General features: G+C 43.3%; 1 protein-coding gene across 4 annotated transcripts in view; it reads right to left on the reverse strand.

Annotated features, from left to right (window-relative positions):
• The window catches only part of UBR4 (ubiquitin protein ligase E3 component n-recognin 4), an 81,252-nt gene that overhangs the window by 11,423 nt on the left and 53,772 nt on the right, over positions 1-16,057 (reverse strand). For all 4 annotated transcript variants that reach the window (XM_062593536.1, XM_062593535.1, XM_062593534.1 and 1 more), the window contains 23 exons: positions 14,815-14,953; positions 14,141-14,266; positions 13,836-13,964; positions 13,027-13,370; positions 12,716-12,806; positions 12,238-12,322; positions 11,698-11,825; positions 10,783-10,912; positions 10,125-10,282; positions 9,496-9,605; positions 9,150-9,291; positions 8,287-8,368; positions 7,534-7,707; positions 6,948-7,069; positions 6,363-6,560; positions 6,159-6,239; positions 3,838-3,925; positions 3,310-3,437; positions 2,753-2,860; positions 2,351-2,470; positions 1,445-1,635; positions 919-1,092; positions 285-384 (listed from right to left, as the gene is read on the reverse strand). In XM_062593536.1, the coding sequence (XP_062449520.1) occupies positions 285-384; positions 919-1,092; positions 1,445-1,635; positions 2,351-2,470; positions 2,753-2,860; positions 3,310-3,437; positions 3,838-3,925; positions 6,159-6,239; positions 6,363-6,560; positions 6,948-7,069; positions 7,534-7,707; positions 8,287-8,368; positions 9,150-9,291; positions 9,496-9,605; positions 10,125-10,282; positions 10,783-10,912; positions 11,698-11,825; positions 12,238-12,322; positions 12,716-12,806; positions 13,027-13,370; positions 13,836-13,964; positions 14,141-14,266; positions 14,815-14,953 (3,148 nt within the window). The remainder of the gene's footprint in view (positions 1-284; positions 385-918; positions 1,093-1,444; positions 1,636-2,350; positions 2,471-2,752; positions 2,861-3,309; positions 3,438-3,837; positions 3,926-6,158; positions 6,240-6,362; positions 6,561-6,947; positions 7,070-7,533; positions 7,708-8,286; positions 8,369-9,149; positions 9,292-9,495; positions 9,606-10,124; positions 10,283-10,782; positions 10,913-11,697; positions 11,826-12,237; positions 12,323-12,715; positions 12,807-13,026; positions 13,371-13,835; positions 13,965-14,140; positions 14,267-14,814; positions 14,954-16,057) is intronic.

A 16,057-nucleotide genomic window follows, 5' to 3' on the forward strand; every position in this document is an offset into this window, starting at 1 on the left:
AGAAGCCTATCAATACTATACAGTTCACACTCCCAAATTACCTTTTCTTCAAAAGCTTGTGTGTAAACCTCACACCATACAGCATGAAATATATTTAAGGCAAAATCTCTGCCCTCCAGTCTTTACCAGACTAGCAGACAACACCTGAAGCCAGCGTACTTCTCCAAGCTCAATATAAACAGCAGAGAATTAACTACTACAGAAATAGCTGCTTAGCTGCGGCCACAAAAAGCAGAGTAACAAGCCAGTCCTGTCCTGCTCTGCTTCTAAGACGACCTCCTTACCTGTGTAGCAGGGTGCTGCGTGGCAAGTCCTCGAAGCAGGCGTAGGATAAAAGGAAGCGCAGGCCGAGATAAGAATTTCTTCCATACGTCTGCATCCAAACTGCACAGAAAACAAGAGGGAGCAGTTGAAGGACAGTCACCCGTTCTGAAAAGGCACCTGGCCGCCGGCCAACAGCACAGCTTGCAGGGCACAGGCTGCAGGCAAAGAGAAGCATCCCTCCCTCTGCATTCCTCCTCCACTAATTAACGAAGTGACATTCACACTCCCACTTCCATGTTGTGCACACTAATAGTCAGTGTCAACTCTCAGCCTCAGGATTTGTTTTGTATTTATGAGCTGGTCATCAACAACAAAAGCTCCGTTATAGGATAATGGGTAGGAAACAGGAAGGAAACGCACAGATCACAGCATCCAAGAAATCAGTTCAGAAGGATTCCAAATGGAAATATTACTGAACTTTTAGCCCCTTCTAATAGTAGTAATGGCCTAACAGACCCTCTGCACCACAGCAGTACCAAGTACAAGTGCTTCTAAATGTGGACATGTTGTTTTCTTGGAAGATGGCTCTACTTGGTGGTGCTAAAGTGAGATAGGGATACTAAAGTTTACCACGTACACAAGGAAGCAACTCACTTCTTTGCACTGGGAATGTGCTTTTTCATGTAGTCAAGGGCATTCTGTGTAATCCCCTTCTGGAGGATCAGATCTTTCAGCTGATGGCCATTGCTGTTATTCTTTATCCCGGCTGCTATTTTGCAGAAGCAGTCTAGGAAAACTTTGTCATCTCCACTGTGCTCCTCATCATACCTGAGTTAGGAAAAGAAACAGTGATTTGGAGGCTGTTCAAAAAAAAATCGGTCTGGATAATGATTCTTATTATATTATCACTGAATGCACACACGTTCCAGCTCAGAGACTCAGAACATCCACCATCGCAACTCAGGCTCATCATTGCAGAATACACTTTAAAACCGTATTCCTGAGCTACAGAGTCACATATTTCTCCTAGAAATCGCTGTAAGTGAAAAGGGAAATTAAAGTTATGCACCAGGAATCCCTGAAGCTTTGCACTGCACTGAAACGAGCATCAATGAGAAAAGGTACAGATTTCTCCGTGTATCTCATTTCACATATTTTTAGTTGAAATCTGTTGACATACTTATCAAAGTTACAGTAGGGTTTGAATCGATCAACGAGAATCTGCATTTTCTCCATTTCCCCGAAGGACAGGTAAGGAATGATGCGTAACAGGCCTTGCAGAACACTGAGATTGGAGCGGACAAAAGTGCTGTTGATCTGATCGAGCAACATTACCAGTTGATCCTTGTCACCAGTCAGCAGGAGGTTACCCTGCAAAGGAAGAGGGGCATGGTTTACATTCAGGAATTAATCAACATCCTTCATGAAAACCCTCTCTCTCCCCAGTAGCTGGTATACCGCCCTGATGTTGATGAATTAGAGCTCTCGACCCTGATAAAATAGACTGAAAAAGAAAAAAAGCCAGCCTCATTCCCAAATGTCCAGTGGAATGGCTGCTATCAACTCCTCTAGCTGACACCTGACTTCCTTCACCTACTGTTAAAGCATTCTCTAGTCAAAAAGGTCTAATTTCTGCCCCAAAGAAGTCAGATTCTTACATTAAAATAAGAAAAGTTTCATTCTCATCTTTTAAAATGACTGGTATGTAAACTGGAGATAGTTTATATCCCCAAATAGCTGGAAAATCAACTATGTTCTCAATATGTACAAAAGCACTCAATAACTAAAGGCAGAATGGCCTCTTTCTTTATGGATCACAGCCCTGTGACCCAAAGGAGCAGAGAAGGCATCCGAGCAGTACCTACTCTCCCCCACCTCAACCATGCACAAACCATCCAGAAGCAGCCTCACAGTGCCTTTAGTTCAGGGCACTCCTCCTGCCCTACCTCCAAGGCCGGCTAAGACCTGGCTGGGAAGGGTGAGACTCCCATTCAACACACCTCTACAAGTCCTGAAGCTCAGCATCACTGTAATAAGACACGCACAAGCCTTGAATCGCAGTCAACATTCCCGATCAGCCCCTCACCTTGTCCTCACTCAGAGGTTCTGCATTGGATTCATCCAGTATGATCTCCATTATACTGAGCACTTGCTCTGCCACGGCTGCTCCTCCACTGTCCTTGCTTTCCTGCTCAGCCACAAGAGCCTGGAGAAGATAACAGCACTCTTTACAGCACCAACACTAACAGGTCTAACTGAGCTATACATTTCCTGTTACTTGTAGCTAGGGAATGGCTAAGAAAAAATCTGCTGGGCTAGTCCAGACATCTCTTACAGTTGTCATAAGGAAGGAAGACAATTTGAGCTAGTTTTAAACTCATTCAAGACCACAGTAGACACTTTACGGAAGCCCAAGTTTACTTGTTGAATAGGACTGGCTTGGTGCCGGTCATTCGCAAGCTAACTGCACCCCCTCAGTTATCCTTACCAAGTTAAGGGTTCCCAGCATGACATTCAAAGTGTTCATCTCAGGCTTGACCAGTTGCTGACGATTTACTTTCACCTTCACGCAGTAACTGAACAGTTTTAACAGCACCTAAAAAACAGAGAACGCATTCTGTGCTGTAGCTTCAAAATGAGCATCGAGATATTACTGAAACAAAAAGCACCTGATCGTTTAGCTAGTTTCCAGATTGAGGGGTAAAGTACAAGTCAGAGTTTTATACCAACATTAACCTTCGGACAGCTTTCGTTTTCCGTTATAACCAAGACAGAAAACAATCATTCTAGCAAGGTACGATTCAGTCTTATCGACTCTTCGGCTTCTACATGTTTCAAAAGTTTTGTAAAGAATTGCTAACCGAGGGGACTGGGAGGGAGAAAGAAGGGAATTTTCAGGTTCTAATAAATGAGTGAATTGCAACCTCTGCTCCAACACTTGAACTGAGACATAAGACAAATGGCAAAAGGTGGAAACTTCACTCATGTCTGTGGAACTTCCTGCCATGCAACTCCTAACTCCAAAGGACAGCATCCCAGACTCACCGTTAAGAGGTGCCGGCCTTGTTTGAAGTCCTTAATCCCAGTCAGTCTGTTCAGCATGCACTCCAGGCCTCCACACTGGGCCATCACACCTGCCATCTTGTACACTTCTTCCTCATCCTCCTCTTCATCTACAGGATACACACAGATTATGAAGAAAGGAAGAAGCCACAATGGCAAGCTCAGGCAGCCCACAGAGGACTAAACAGTGAAGTAAAAACAGAGCAGCAGGCCACATGTACCAGCAGCTGAAGTTACAGCAACCATGTCAAATTTGAAAAGAACGATGAGCAGGAATATGAAGAGGAGCAACAGTGAATGGTCCTGTGCCATACAAGTATTCAGGTTGAAAGTACAGCCGTTAAGTGTTGTTAAAAATCAGCATTCACTGTGGGGGAAGCAGGTAAATGCAGCAAAAGTAACGTCAATCAACTTTAAGCTCACGGCAGAAAGGATAAGAGTGTCATTGCTCTACAGCGAACCCCTCAGATTTCAAATCTAATCCGAGCTTTTGGGAGACAAGTGCATTACCAGTAGTGGAGTCTAGAGATTCGATGAATTCCTCAGTGGCATCTCCCAGTAACCCTCGCATGCGGTAAATGATCCTCATCGGCTCCCCCTGCGAGAGAGAGGAGGGCGTTATATTAACTATGCCTGTCTGGACACACGTACACGAGTGTGATTTTCTTTACAGTGTGCAGCAGACATGTAAGTCTCTCTCTCCTTTGTGCTCTTTTGACAGAAGATAACACAGAACAATCTTTCACTCCCTCATCCTCCCGTTATTAAGATGAATTAAAAATAACAACTGCAAAGCCACAACCTGCAAAAACGTTCAACAAATCATCAGCTGGTCTGTCCGTTTTTTCCTGATGTTGCCAATTAGATGGATAGTGTGGTAATAAAGTCTTTCCTCCTTTGGTCCCCTCCTTTAGCATCAAGGAACAATCTGTCCAAGCAGAACATGCATTTATCTATAGAGAAATGTCTGCTTTATGCATCAACCTTCCTTTTCTAGGGTATTCCACAGCATACCTGGGATATACACAGATAAGGCATAGCCCAATAAATGAAGCAGAGGAGGCTAATTGAAGCCATGCTTTCAACTATGAAAAATCTGCAGCGATGGAAAACGGAACAAGAGAAGTAAGGGCAATTTAATGGGTTTTCACTAAGACAGTATATTGCTACAAGTAGAGAGCTTAAAACAGTAAAGGACCAGCCACACTTTTACTCTGGGAAGGGGTTGGTTTTCTAGATGCATTTCCAGCTGGAAATACTGACTGCATATCACTAAAATTTCCATTTTAATCCATAGGTCTAAATAAAAAGCAGAAAGGAAAAATCCCAGATTTGGAAGCAGGAGACCTTGCAAGAGAAAACCTGTCAGAAAGCGCACTAAGCCTAATGTGGAATAAGCAGTGCTTAATGTCACAGCAAATACATAAGCGCCGGGAAAGCCCCGGGGGGAAGATCTGCTCAAAGGCCGCACTAGAGACCAGCAATTAACACCACAGGGGTCCTGGTAAAACGGCAGATGAATAATAATAATAATAATAATAATAATAAAAAAAAGAAAAAAAGCCAGTGAGAGACAAGGGGAACAAAAAGGGGCCTGAGGTTGGCTTCCTGTGAGCCTGCCTATTTCCTAGGGAACGTGAGCCGGAGCTCCAGAAGCGCTTCGTCAAGGTGTGCACAAAGGAAGACGGACGAGAGCCGTTCGGCGACCGTACCGCTGAGCAAACTCTGCCTTTCCCGGCCAGCACCGCACCTCAGGAGCGGAGCGCGTCGGGTACAGCGCAGCGTCCCCCGGGAACGGCAGCTCCCCGCTCGGAGCGGGCACGCGGGCCGCAGTGGCACACGCAGTCGTCACGAGTTATTCCCCTTGGTAAAGGGATCAGAGCTCAGATGAGAATTCAGCGGGTAAGCCCTGCACCTCGCTTCCCTATCAAAGTTGGTACCTTACTAAAAAATAATCAGTTGCCTGGGCTGGATTTCACAGCGTGTGTTATTTTTTAAACAAAGCTTGATTTTTTTTTCCTGTGAGTATAATCAACTCAAACAGGAGAACGAATGAGAAACATTAGGCAAACTGGTCTTCTTTTAAAATCTCCAGTGCTACTAGCAGAAACTCTAGAGAACACATCGGTAATGGGCAAGATTCACTCTGACAGACTCCTTTTCAGTGGGAGTTTCAGTGGCCACCACAAACACGAAGGGAATGGCCTGTTCTGGGCTCTATGTCCACCTCTGGAATGAGCTTGCTGTGACACTGTTGGCCTAGTCCCTCAAGACTGTTGTGTTCGTATCTTCTTCTGGAAAACAGGCGATACCTGCCTGTAGCGAATTGAGTGGATTATATCTGCCAAGTTCTTGGAGTTCTAAATGAAAAGCACAACAGTAGTAGCACAAAGCGATACGGAGAAATGTTGGACGCTCTCTCTGCACAAATAATTTGGGTTCATCTCTGAAATGCAGATTGACAGAGCAATCTGGTATCCCAGGCTGTACGCTCGCATTAAACTGCTATGTGCAGATGGAGCGTGAAGTGAGTTTTGAAAGGCAGTGACACAAAATTCAGCCATTTCCCCAAAGGAAAGGTAAGAAAGTTTGTTGCTCACAATGACAGCTCAGATAACTGCACGTGCTACACCCTAAGTTCAATACACTCACCTGGGTCGGTATTATGCCCTTTTAAGTCATTTATGTTGCAGAATTGAGCAACAGTGTATCCAAATAGAGCACAAAAAGGTGCTGAACAATTATAGCTAGGAAAATTATATGCCAGGAAATAAATCCCGACTCGTATGATTTTCTTTTAAAATATCAAAGACGACGCTACAGACACATACCTCATTAGTAGGACACCACACTTTCTTGTAGACCTCAGCTACAGGCAAGTCCAAACTAATGATCTTATTGTTCACCAAAAGCTGAAAGGAAAAAAAAAAAAGTCTCGAACAAGTTCACACCGCATTGCTAGGTTAGCAGCTATAAGCTATTTAGGAACGAGTTCCACATGTCCGTGCAAGACATCCACACTTGGGCTTTCTCACCTCCATTCCACTGTCATCCTCCAGCAGAGCTACCAGGTCACAGTCCTGACAGATTTTGTTCTTGATGTCCCTCATGAGTGGCCCAATGCCAGGTTCATTACTGCTGTAGGGATTGCCTGGCATTCTGCCCTGCAAGAAGTCTTCCTGCTGGGGATCTTTCTCCAGCGTTACAAAGAACTCAGTCACTTCATTCTCTTCCTAAAGAGCAAAAGCAGAGGCAGTGTGACATTTCCCCCCCCCCCCAAAACACGCTCCATTTCCTGCATTCACATATTAGCAATTTGCAGGGCATCCCTAAACCATAAGTCCTTTCATCACTGGTGCATCCTGCTTTATATTGCCTCACACAGACTTTGGTAAGAACGCAAAATGACAACCCTACCTGTTCTCCTTTGCACAAAACAGGCCAGAGCAAGGAACCTGAATATTAAAACCTCAAAACCAGACAGCATATTACTACAGCTCTACATTGGCCAATATTAAATCATCATTGTCTATGCTATTATTTTGCTTTGCTGAAATGCAAACAACTTTATTCAAGAAGTCTCATTTTGTAAGTGATGCTACAGCCATCTGTATACTTACAGGATAGATAATACTGCAAAGTCTCTCAAAGATAAACACAGGTGTCCTGTAGTCATCAAGGCTGTAACGTTTTGCAGTCTCTATACACACTGCCATAAATGCCTTTGTTTCGGATTCTGTGCCTGCCAAGAAAAGGAAGCATTAAGAGAGACACATGGACCAGTTTTTAAGGGCTCTATTTTAACCCAATATACACAACAAATCCTCATGCAGCAAGAACCACTCTTCGGTGCCCTCTTCTTTCATGTACCAGCCACCTAGCAAAGAAAAGGCTGTTTATTGGCATGGTTACTGGGAAACCCCTTTGCATGCTTGTGCTGCAGTAGAAACAGCCCGGTTAAGGAGGAAGTTTAAATTTCTGGGAAATAAGAGATGATTCCAGGAACGTCATTTACCTTTACTGTGCCAAAAGGAAATATTAAAAGGTCCAAGCCAGTAAACAAACAAACAACAATACAACAACAACAAAACCCATCCCTATAGTAGCATTTTAGAACCTTTATGAGTCCTTTATATAGTTATACCACCTGCTTTTTCCTTCCTGGTTGATTTAGAGTCTGGATTTCTGGAACTCCAGTGGCTTTACCTGTTGTCATATCTTCCAGCATTTCCAACAGCATATCCTGGGTTTCATCGATCAGCTTTGTTCTCTGCACCACTAACTTCCTCAAACACAGGTAACCGTTCAGGACTGTACCCACCAGGCGGCTTTTGAAGTGTCGTTTGATAGACTCCACCTCCACGAAGGAAGAGAGAAGACCTATATAGAAACGAAACGTTTAGGAAGTAGAAACAGTTTGATTTGCTAGCTGAAAGTTTCCTGTGGCCAGCAAATATGAAGCTCCATCATAAAAGAAAATATGAAAAAGAGTGATCGAACTGATATGATGTATTTCCATTTCAAACAAGTTTTTGAAAAAAGTATACCAGAGACGGCAAAGAAAAGCCACCCCAATGAAATAAAAGGGCAAGTTGCTAAAATGTTAATAACTAAGGAATAAATCAGCAGTGTTTACAATAGTCCTGGGAACTATACTGTTCAATAAATGTAATCAAAATATGGAGAAGAGCATGTTGTATCACTTTGTTGTAAAGTGATACAACAAAGTTTGCTCATGACACAAAATTAGTTCAGGTAACTAAAAACTAAAACCGACCACAAAAACCTATGGGAAAAATCTATTCACTGACAGAGCTAAACTGATGGGTAAAATTCCAATGCCGATGATTGCAGAACACTGCAGCACATCTGTTCAAAACTCTGCTACGTGCTGTAATAGAACAACAATCACCCTGTCTCTAATCCCACTATATGACTTCTGTTGATGCCAGCAAATACCTGTGAGACTCTTCAAGGCATATCCCTGCTGCAGATCAGTGCTGAGCGTTGCTTCCTCCAAGGCAAGTAAACGAGCTATTTCCTGAAAATAATTAACATGCCCATTAGGATAAACTACAATGCTGATAATGACTAGCTGGACAGTGTCCAACACTCTGAAAACTAACTGACCTGTATGTGAACATAACAAAGAAACAGCCAACCACAGAGAAATCAGAATTGCAGTGTTGAAGTACAGGGGGAGAAAAACTGACCCAAATATTCTCCTGATCTTCTCCCTCTTTTTGCTCGAGTGGCCCGCCAGGACAACTCTCAGTGCCAGGCTGTGCCCCCTGCGCTCTAGGTGCACAGGACTCAGGACCAACATTAACACAGAGGGTGTTATCTGTCATGGGACTGAGTTATGTCTCACTAGCGAACTGCTAAAACCCAACTATCTGAGGATTACAACTTAAAAGCGTTCCCTCTTCAGCAGGCTGTAATTCACACTGGAGGAATAGTAGCACACCTCATCCTCCCTTGTCATTAAGGGCTTCTGGAGTCCAGTCTGCCAGTTAAGACAGCTTCCAGCCAGGACCCAGTGCCAAGTCAGTGGAGCAATATTTATACCCTTTAGCACAGACGCCCAGAGAAAAGCTACCTAACATGAACTGGCCAGTTTGCACTGAGGCCAGATACAGCTGGAGTTATTTTGTGCTCAGAGGTGACAGATACTGCAAAAGTACAAACTTTCTAAACCAGACATGGGTCAGCAACAGGGCACTGAACAGAGAGATGTAACATATCTCAAAGTGTTAAATGAGCTGACTGACAAGGCAGGGACAAGCTTCCCACTGCTACACAGCTCCTCCAGAGACCCATACCTTAGTGATGAGGCTGCCAATATAGGGCAAAACCCCTCTGGCAGCCAGGTAGACCTTCCAGTGGGCAGGTTTGATGAGTTTCTGATACAGTGCCAGGTACTCAGCAGCACACTCGCCAGCAACGCTCAGCTCATCCAGGTAGCTTGTGAAAAGAAAGCACTGGTTGGCAACTGCTTCACAGCAATACGCAACATTCACAAATTAAGTTTAGCATAGAAAGAAAGTTTAAAAAGCACCCCTCCAGAAACTTATCCAAACTTTCTCCCTATTTTTAGGGAGAAAAATTCTCATGGGAATTAGAGAAAAATCATTCCGGAGCTGCCAAGTGCGGCATCCTAAGGAATACCTTGTAAGGAGATCAAGGACCTGCTGTTTACGGCTGGGGATGGTAGCCAGAGCTTCCACAATAGTGCACGCAGCCTGCCTGGCGGCTTGCGTGGCAGGAGTAAACAGCACCTAAGGTAAGAGCATTAAAATAAGGTATCATTTGATGTGCACATATAAACTAACAACATTTTACTAAAACAGCAAAGCATACATCGGGATAGCAGTGCACCTCTGTTCCCTCGAAGACTTGGTTCAGTGAGGTGGTCTACCCTGTTCTCCATCAACATTTTCAAACAACGCACTGCGTAGGCGACATACTGATGCACGTATACAGGAAGAAAAGCCTTTGTACAAGACCGATGAAAACCCAGTAGTCCAAATGCAGCTATTAGACTGGTAGAAGCATCGTAGCAATTTAAGACTCCGAGAGCATATCCAGAATACTGGATAAACATTTTTAAACAGCATTTGTATGGAACAAAGCTGCAAATCTTTCTCAGAATTAGATGTTACAGTCTCTCCAAAAAAATCACTGCTCAGACTGACTGCAAAGTACACAGATGTGCATCAATAATCTCTGATGGTTAACTCTGTCCTAAGCTGTTGGATAGGTCGGTGCATCCCAATCAAGTTTTCACTAGCACTTACCTGACGCAACCAATTGTTGTGTCCCAGCTTGAGATCCAGAGGGCAAGTTCTCTTCCCACGGCGACTCATGAACTGTTTCCATTTCCAGACATATTTTTCCAACAAGTAGAGCTGGTGAAGCTCAGTTTTGCTGGGAGCTTTCCCATTGGAATCTATACCTGCAAAATTGAACACAGTTTAAGAGAACTGTCAGCAGCTAGTAATTACTAACACTGTTGTATTTTATTTTGCATACTGGACCACCTCCAACTCCATTTGGAATTCTGAGAAGCTTCTTGGTTCTTTCTACTGCCATTTTCACTTCCATTTGGACATACGTTCACCTCCAATCCAGATGCAAATCCCAGAGCCTCTCAGGTTACTCAATTCTACCTTTTAGTTGGCTGCTTTCATTTTAAATAAACAGCAAATTTCATTTTTGATTTTCCACGATGTTCTTCAGGTACAGTGCATTTTCTGCTCAGAGATTTAGCCAGGTAGCCTAGACAGATCAGTGCTGTAATTGCTAAGGACTACAGCTAAGCATGAAGATGATATCTGATGTCACAGGACAGAAGCTGACACCTCTACACAAGCGTGTTCCTTGTTAAACTTGGAGGACGTGCATACTCTTTCACAAAGCGAGCTAAATTACACAAAGATGAAAGCTCAAGACTACCTCTGGCAGGGAGGCACTTTTTCCAAGCTTCGTATGATGCTTTGGGGTCCCTCTTGAGCCACAGCTGAGCTTGTGCATGGATTTCATTGCTGTAAGGCTTCACAGTGGTGAGTGCATCCATAGGCACATCCTAACAAGCAAAAAGAGATTTGTGGAAGTCACATTTGGCCCTCTTAAGAGTTACTCCTGCAGGTGTAACCATTAGCTGCACCTGCTCAGTGGATAGGTAAATGCAGCTCTTGCATAAAAGCACATTATCCCTACAAAGCAGTTATTTCCAATTTTGCTGTGAGTCAAGCAACACTCCTTTTCTCATTTCCCACTACTAAGAACAATGAACTAAGATAGATACTTTAGACTAAAGAAGATGCTGATACTACTGAAATATCAGTACACTCATCTTTGACATCAAGCCATGAATATCAGATAGCTAAGCCAAGGGAGAAACATAGCTCCCCTTTGCAAACGTTATCCAACTTCCAAGTAAGAGCAGCCAATCGATATCATATTATGGGAACTGCAGCTCTACATTTAAATTTGAGTCAAAGGTACTTGATTCTACAGAACTGGTGAAAGCACCAAGAGCTTGCCTAAAATAACTAAGTTGCAGTTTTGAAGTAGCTCTCCTCTTCCCCCATGCCACAAATCTGAAAGGATAAAAGCAAAGTACTGTCTTGAATAGTAGTAAAGCCACCAAACAACACTTGAAAATGGAAACTAATAATCTGTAATTCTCAGTCTGCAAAGGCAAGAGTCACAGGACACAACCCGCTGCACTTGTGCTTCCCCAGCAACTGTGACAAGGAAAAGAAATCTCTAGTATCCTCCCAAAGGTGTTTCTCTCCACGGCTGGTGTGCCAGACTTCAATCAGCTCGCTTTGACATGCTTTGCTCAGCACCTGTGTGAAGCAGTACCTTATTTTTCTTGCTGGTTGGAGCAGGTGGTTTGATCAGCTTTTGCAGAATGCGCAGGCACATGAGGGTGATGTTTTCCACCACCACTGGGGTCTTAATGTTCACCGCCATCAGAAAGAGGCTGAGAGCTGAAAGGAGGATATAAGTGTTCATACACAGGACGTGGAGATGTGACATCTCTATAGCTCTGCACAGCACATCAGAAGTGCTCAGTATCTGGTAAAAGCTCATGTCCTTAAGCTAAAGCTATCACACTCTCATGGAGTTACGAATGAGAAACATTTATTTTCTCTTACAGGAAAGAACTTTGCGATCCTTCCCTTCCAGCTTTATTCCTCCACTTTTTTGCTTTTCAGCACTCCCAAGTCAAAAAAATAGCTTCATCTCAAGATAATGTATCTGGTGCTAACTGCACTTCTAACCCAAACCACAAGCCATCTGAGCCAGGATCACTTTCCTTCCATAAAAATTTCGTTTCTGTACACAGATGTGGTTATAATGTTTTAAAATAAAGATTTCACATTAGTCGTTCGAACTCACCACAACGCAGTCGGAGCTCCCAGCAGCTGTCTTCCTTCGAGATAGAGTCTGTTAGCAGCAACATTTCATACTGGAGGCTGCTAGCCTGTAATACAGACAACATATGGAAAATCTCAGGAATTCTTGGTAATGCAGCAGTCACTTTTGTCTTTTGATAATAAAAAGCCCATGTTCAAAACACAGGCATCCCAATAAACTTAATCCCATACCTATTTGGGATAACTAGCAATCTGTTTGAGAGGCTGCAAGGGAAGCTGCGATACACAGCTACAACAGGCAAAACTGCCTGAGGAAACTTGTGTGTCTATCTTTGCACAACTTTGTGATTTGCTCCGACATATATCTTAATTCCCACCAAGACAGAAACGCTATCCATATTACAGACAGATTGTGATAATAGAGAAGATATAATAATTAGCAAACACCAGCAGTTCAGGGGGTCAGAAAAGAGAAATAGGAAGACACTGCAGTTTCTTACCAAGTCTGGATTTGCCCAGTGTCCTTTCAGAGCTGCAGAAACCTTCCCAATGATTAAGTCATTCATTTGTTGTGTGGCCTCTGGATTGTCCCTAATTTCAGAAGCAAAGAAAATACTATTATGCTCTGTATTTAATATTATGCACACTAAATACTCAACACTCCTGTGGTTTCAACTTAAATGATGAAAAACGTACAAAAACATACAGCATATGTAAGACATCTCCACCATAAGACCTTTCCAATAGGGTTTTTTTTTAAGCATGTGGCTTTCCAGAGTTCATCAGACATGAACAGAGAATCAGACCTAACCTGGTCAGAAGGCACATGAGCTGACGGACCTCCTCCCGCATAGTGGCTGCGCCACGGCGCAAGTTGTAGTCAAACAGTTCTCGGATAAGGCCCTGGGACACAAGGATATGCCTGATGGCAGAGTTGGTGGCCAAGGCCCGGAGCAATGTTATGCAGTGTTCAGTGACGGCTGAGGCACAGCCGTAGCATTTCGTTGAGGATGTGTGGCCACAGCCTAGAACAGACAAGGCACGATACTGGCTGGCAGTAAACGTGGGCTGGACGGTAGTTCGTGAGGACTTAGTCGCTGCCTCTCTCTGCTGCAGATCATATTCCAGAAGCTCCTTTCGAGAAGCAAACACTTTCTGCAATACAGAGCAGGAGAAATGAAAACTATGGAATTATGAAAAAGTACACGTTTGCTAATCCTATTCACCGGCTATGCTATTTTCTTTTTCACTACATATTTTATGGAGAAACCTTGCTAACCAAGTATCTCAAAATTCAAAATCCTTCAAGTCAATGGTACACTTGGGAAATTCATTAGAAATCCGAGCCTAACTCAGTTATCTGCTCTATATAAAGACAAGTTTTCTGCATTACATGCAATATAATATTGTAAAGGTTACACATCAATTACATTCACAGTAAATGCAGCTTTTAGAAACAATCTTTTTGGTCTTTTCCCTGAAAATATGCAGTTGAACACCTATCATTAGCTATATCACTGAACACAGAACAGCAGCATCTTACTTCCTACTTCTGATGTGCACTGTATCTAGTAATATAGGGTAACAAATGGCCTAAATTCAAATCAAACAGCATCGTACCTGGATGATTTTGGAAAGTTCATCAAAAGAGTTCTTGCAGTCACCACAGTACTCCTGGGCTAACTGGAGTATGTATCTGTTCACACTAGCTGAGGTAGAGCTGATCCCTCCACTACTACCAGATTCATCCTGGTACAGAGGGGAAAACAAAAGAAATCGGATGCAGAGACTACACATACAAGTAACACTCACAGAGCAGCACCTGAGGCAAAGACCTTTAGCTCTTCTGGGCAGTATAAAAGGTCAGTGTCTCACGAGCTTGTCTCCTGCAAGGGTTCTGCGAAGATGCATCTGTCTCCTGTTACCTGTGGCTTTTCAGGAGCAGCCTCGTTCACTTTACACAACAGGTTTTCCAGCTGTGGTCGGTGTCCCATTAGCTGGTGATACACTCTGTCAGCCTTGTCCAGCAGAGTGTTAATATTTGTTACTGCCTACAAATAAAAAGACAAGGAAACTCTTGTTTTTACATTGACAAGCTTTTTAATTCCACTTCCATAAAACTACACCCCATAGCCTCCAGGTCTTTCTTCTCTTCCACCTTTCTCTGTCTCTGACTGAGAAGCAGCACTAATTACAATGCTTTGGGAACGTGGGCTCCTCGAAATCATGGTGGCCACACATCAAAACCCAGGCACAGAAAGCCTAGTGAGATTCCTCTGCAGAAAATGCAACAGGGAAGCCAGAATCCTTGATACTTTGCTTCCAGATGCCAGAGAAGCTCCTACAGATGACTGCAAATGTGCCATGAAGCTTCCTCCAAATTCACCCTCTTGTACAACAAGACAGAGAGGTGCAGTGCTAGATAGCTAGTTCAGGAGAAATAAAGCACTGGATAACATCATCTGAAGAATTATCTATTTGGTGGAGTAAGTTAGTAAACAAGAGACTGTACTCCATACCTCTCTCAAAAACAGAGACAGAACTGAGATCTTTTTGAGATCATCAGCATCAAAGCAAATGAATCAGCTATTAGTCTCACCTTCTTTCGATCCTCTTCGTTCTCTATAGGATCCACTGCGCAGCAAGGCTTGGCATACAACATGAAGTCAAAGCGAGCGTATTTACAGAACCCACAGGCATTGCAAAGGAAAGGATCCTTCTCATCATAATTAATGGATCTGAAAGGCAAGCCAGAACAGTCAAAAGAAGGCTGTTAAGCTTACAGAGATAACTAGGGGAATGACATAAGCAAGCTGTGAATGCACTTGGCAAGTAAAAGAAGAATGGCCCATAAAACGGCTCATCTACCAAATTGCCCTGGGAAAGCATCATAAGCAAAATACATAAGGTACACGTAAATCACAACTTATAAATCAGGCACCAAAAATCCTTACAGGATAGCTACCATACTCATCCCAGTAAGCAGTAACGGATATGAATTTGTTCTCATCAATGCTACTTTAACTACACTATTTCCCAGCAGAATGCCAGACTAGGGCACTGTGCCCTTTATGAGAATACAGATAAAAAGAATCCATTTTGGTTTTTTAAGGTCTATGTTTTGAATAGCTAACACTGTGCATTGCTGCAGGAGGACTAGCTACAGCACACTTAACTATCTCCTGTTGCAGACCAGAGTAGCATGACACAAACTGATTTACAGCTCCTGTAACTCAACCGGGGATATGAAAACCTCTCAATATACCAATAATCAATTCATCCCTGCGAAGAATCTCCTAAGCACCGTGAATCCCTTCAGGATTAGAGGGGAGTGTGGGACAACCACAAGGGGAGGAGAAATATCAGACGAGGAGACAGATCTCGAAAAAGAAAAAAGAGAAGGATTTATAACTCTGTGGTTAAAGCCTGAATAGCGCACAGTAAATTAGGCCCTGAGCCTTAGTCTGAATGAGGAGAGCACAACAAAAGCACTGAATAGACAAGCGAGCACTGTCCATCCTGCACAGAAAGCACCCCCTGTTCACATTCCGGTAACTGAATCCCAGCCTCTCAACCCTTGAACAGGCCAGCCAAAAATAACCTTACCCTGGGAATCTTCTTTCTTAAACTTCTGAGGGCTTGATTTGAAACTTCTGTGTTCTTTCAACATTGTCATATCAGGTTTCTTTTGCTCGCCTGCATTAACGTTAAATCCCTATAAGCCTGTTTTATACTCTAGACTAACTTGATTGTGCAGCGGTATTAACCAGAATCATGTATTTAAGTAGCAGGGAGTTTTGCTGAACATTCAACACGGGCAACAGCACAAGGGCTCCAGAAAC

Source organism: Rhea pennata, chromosome 22 (assembly GCF_028389875.1).
Source record: "Rhea pennata isolate bPtePen1 chromosome 22, bPtePen1.pri, whole genome shotgun sequence".
Lineage (NCBI taxonomy): Eukaryota > Metazoa > Chordata > Aves > Rheiformes > Rheidae > Rhea > Rhea pennata.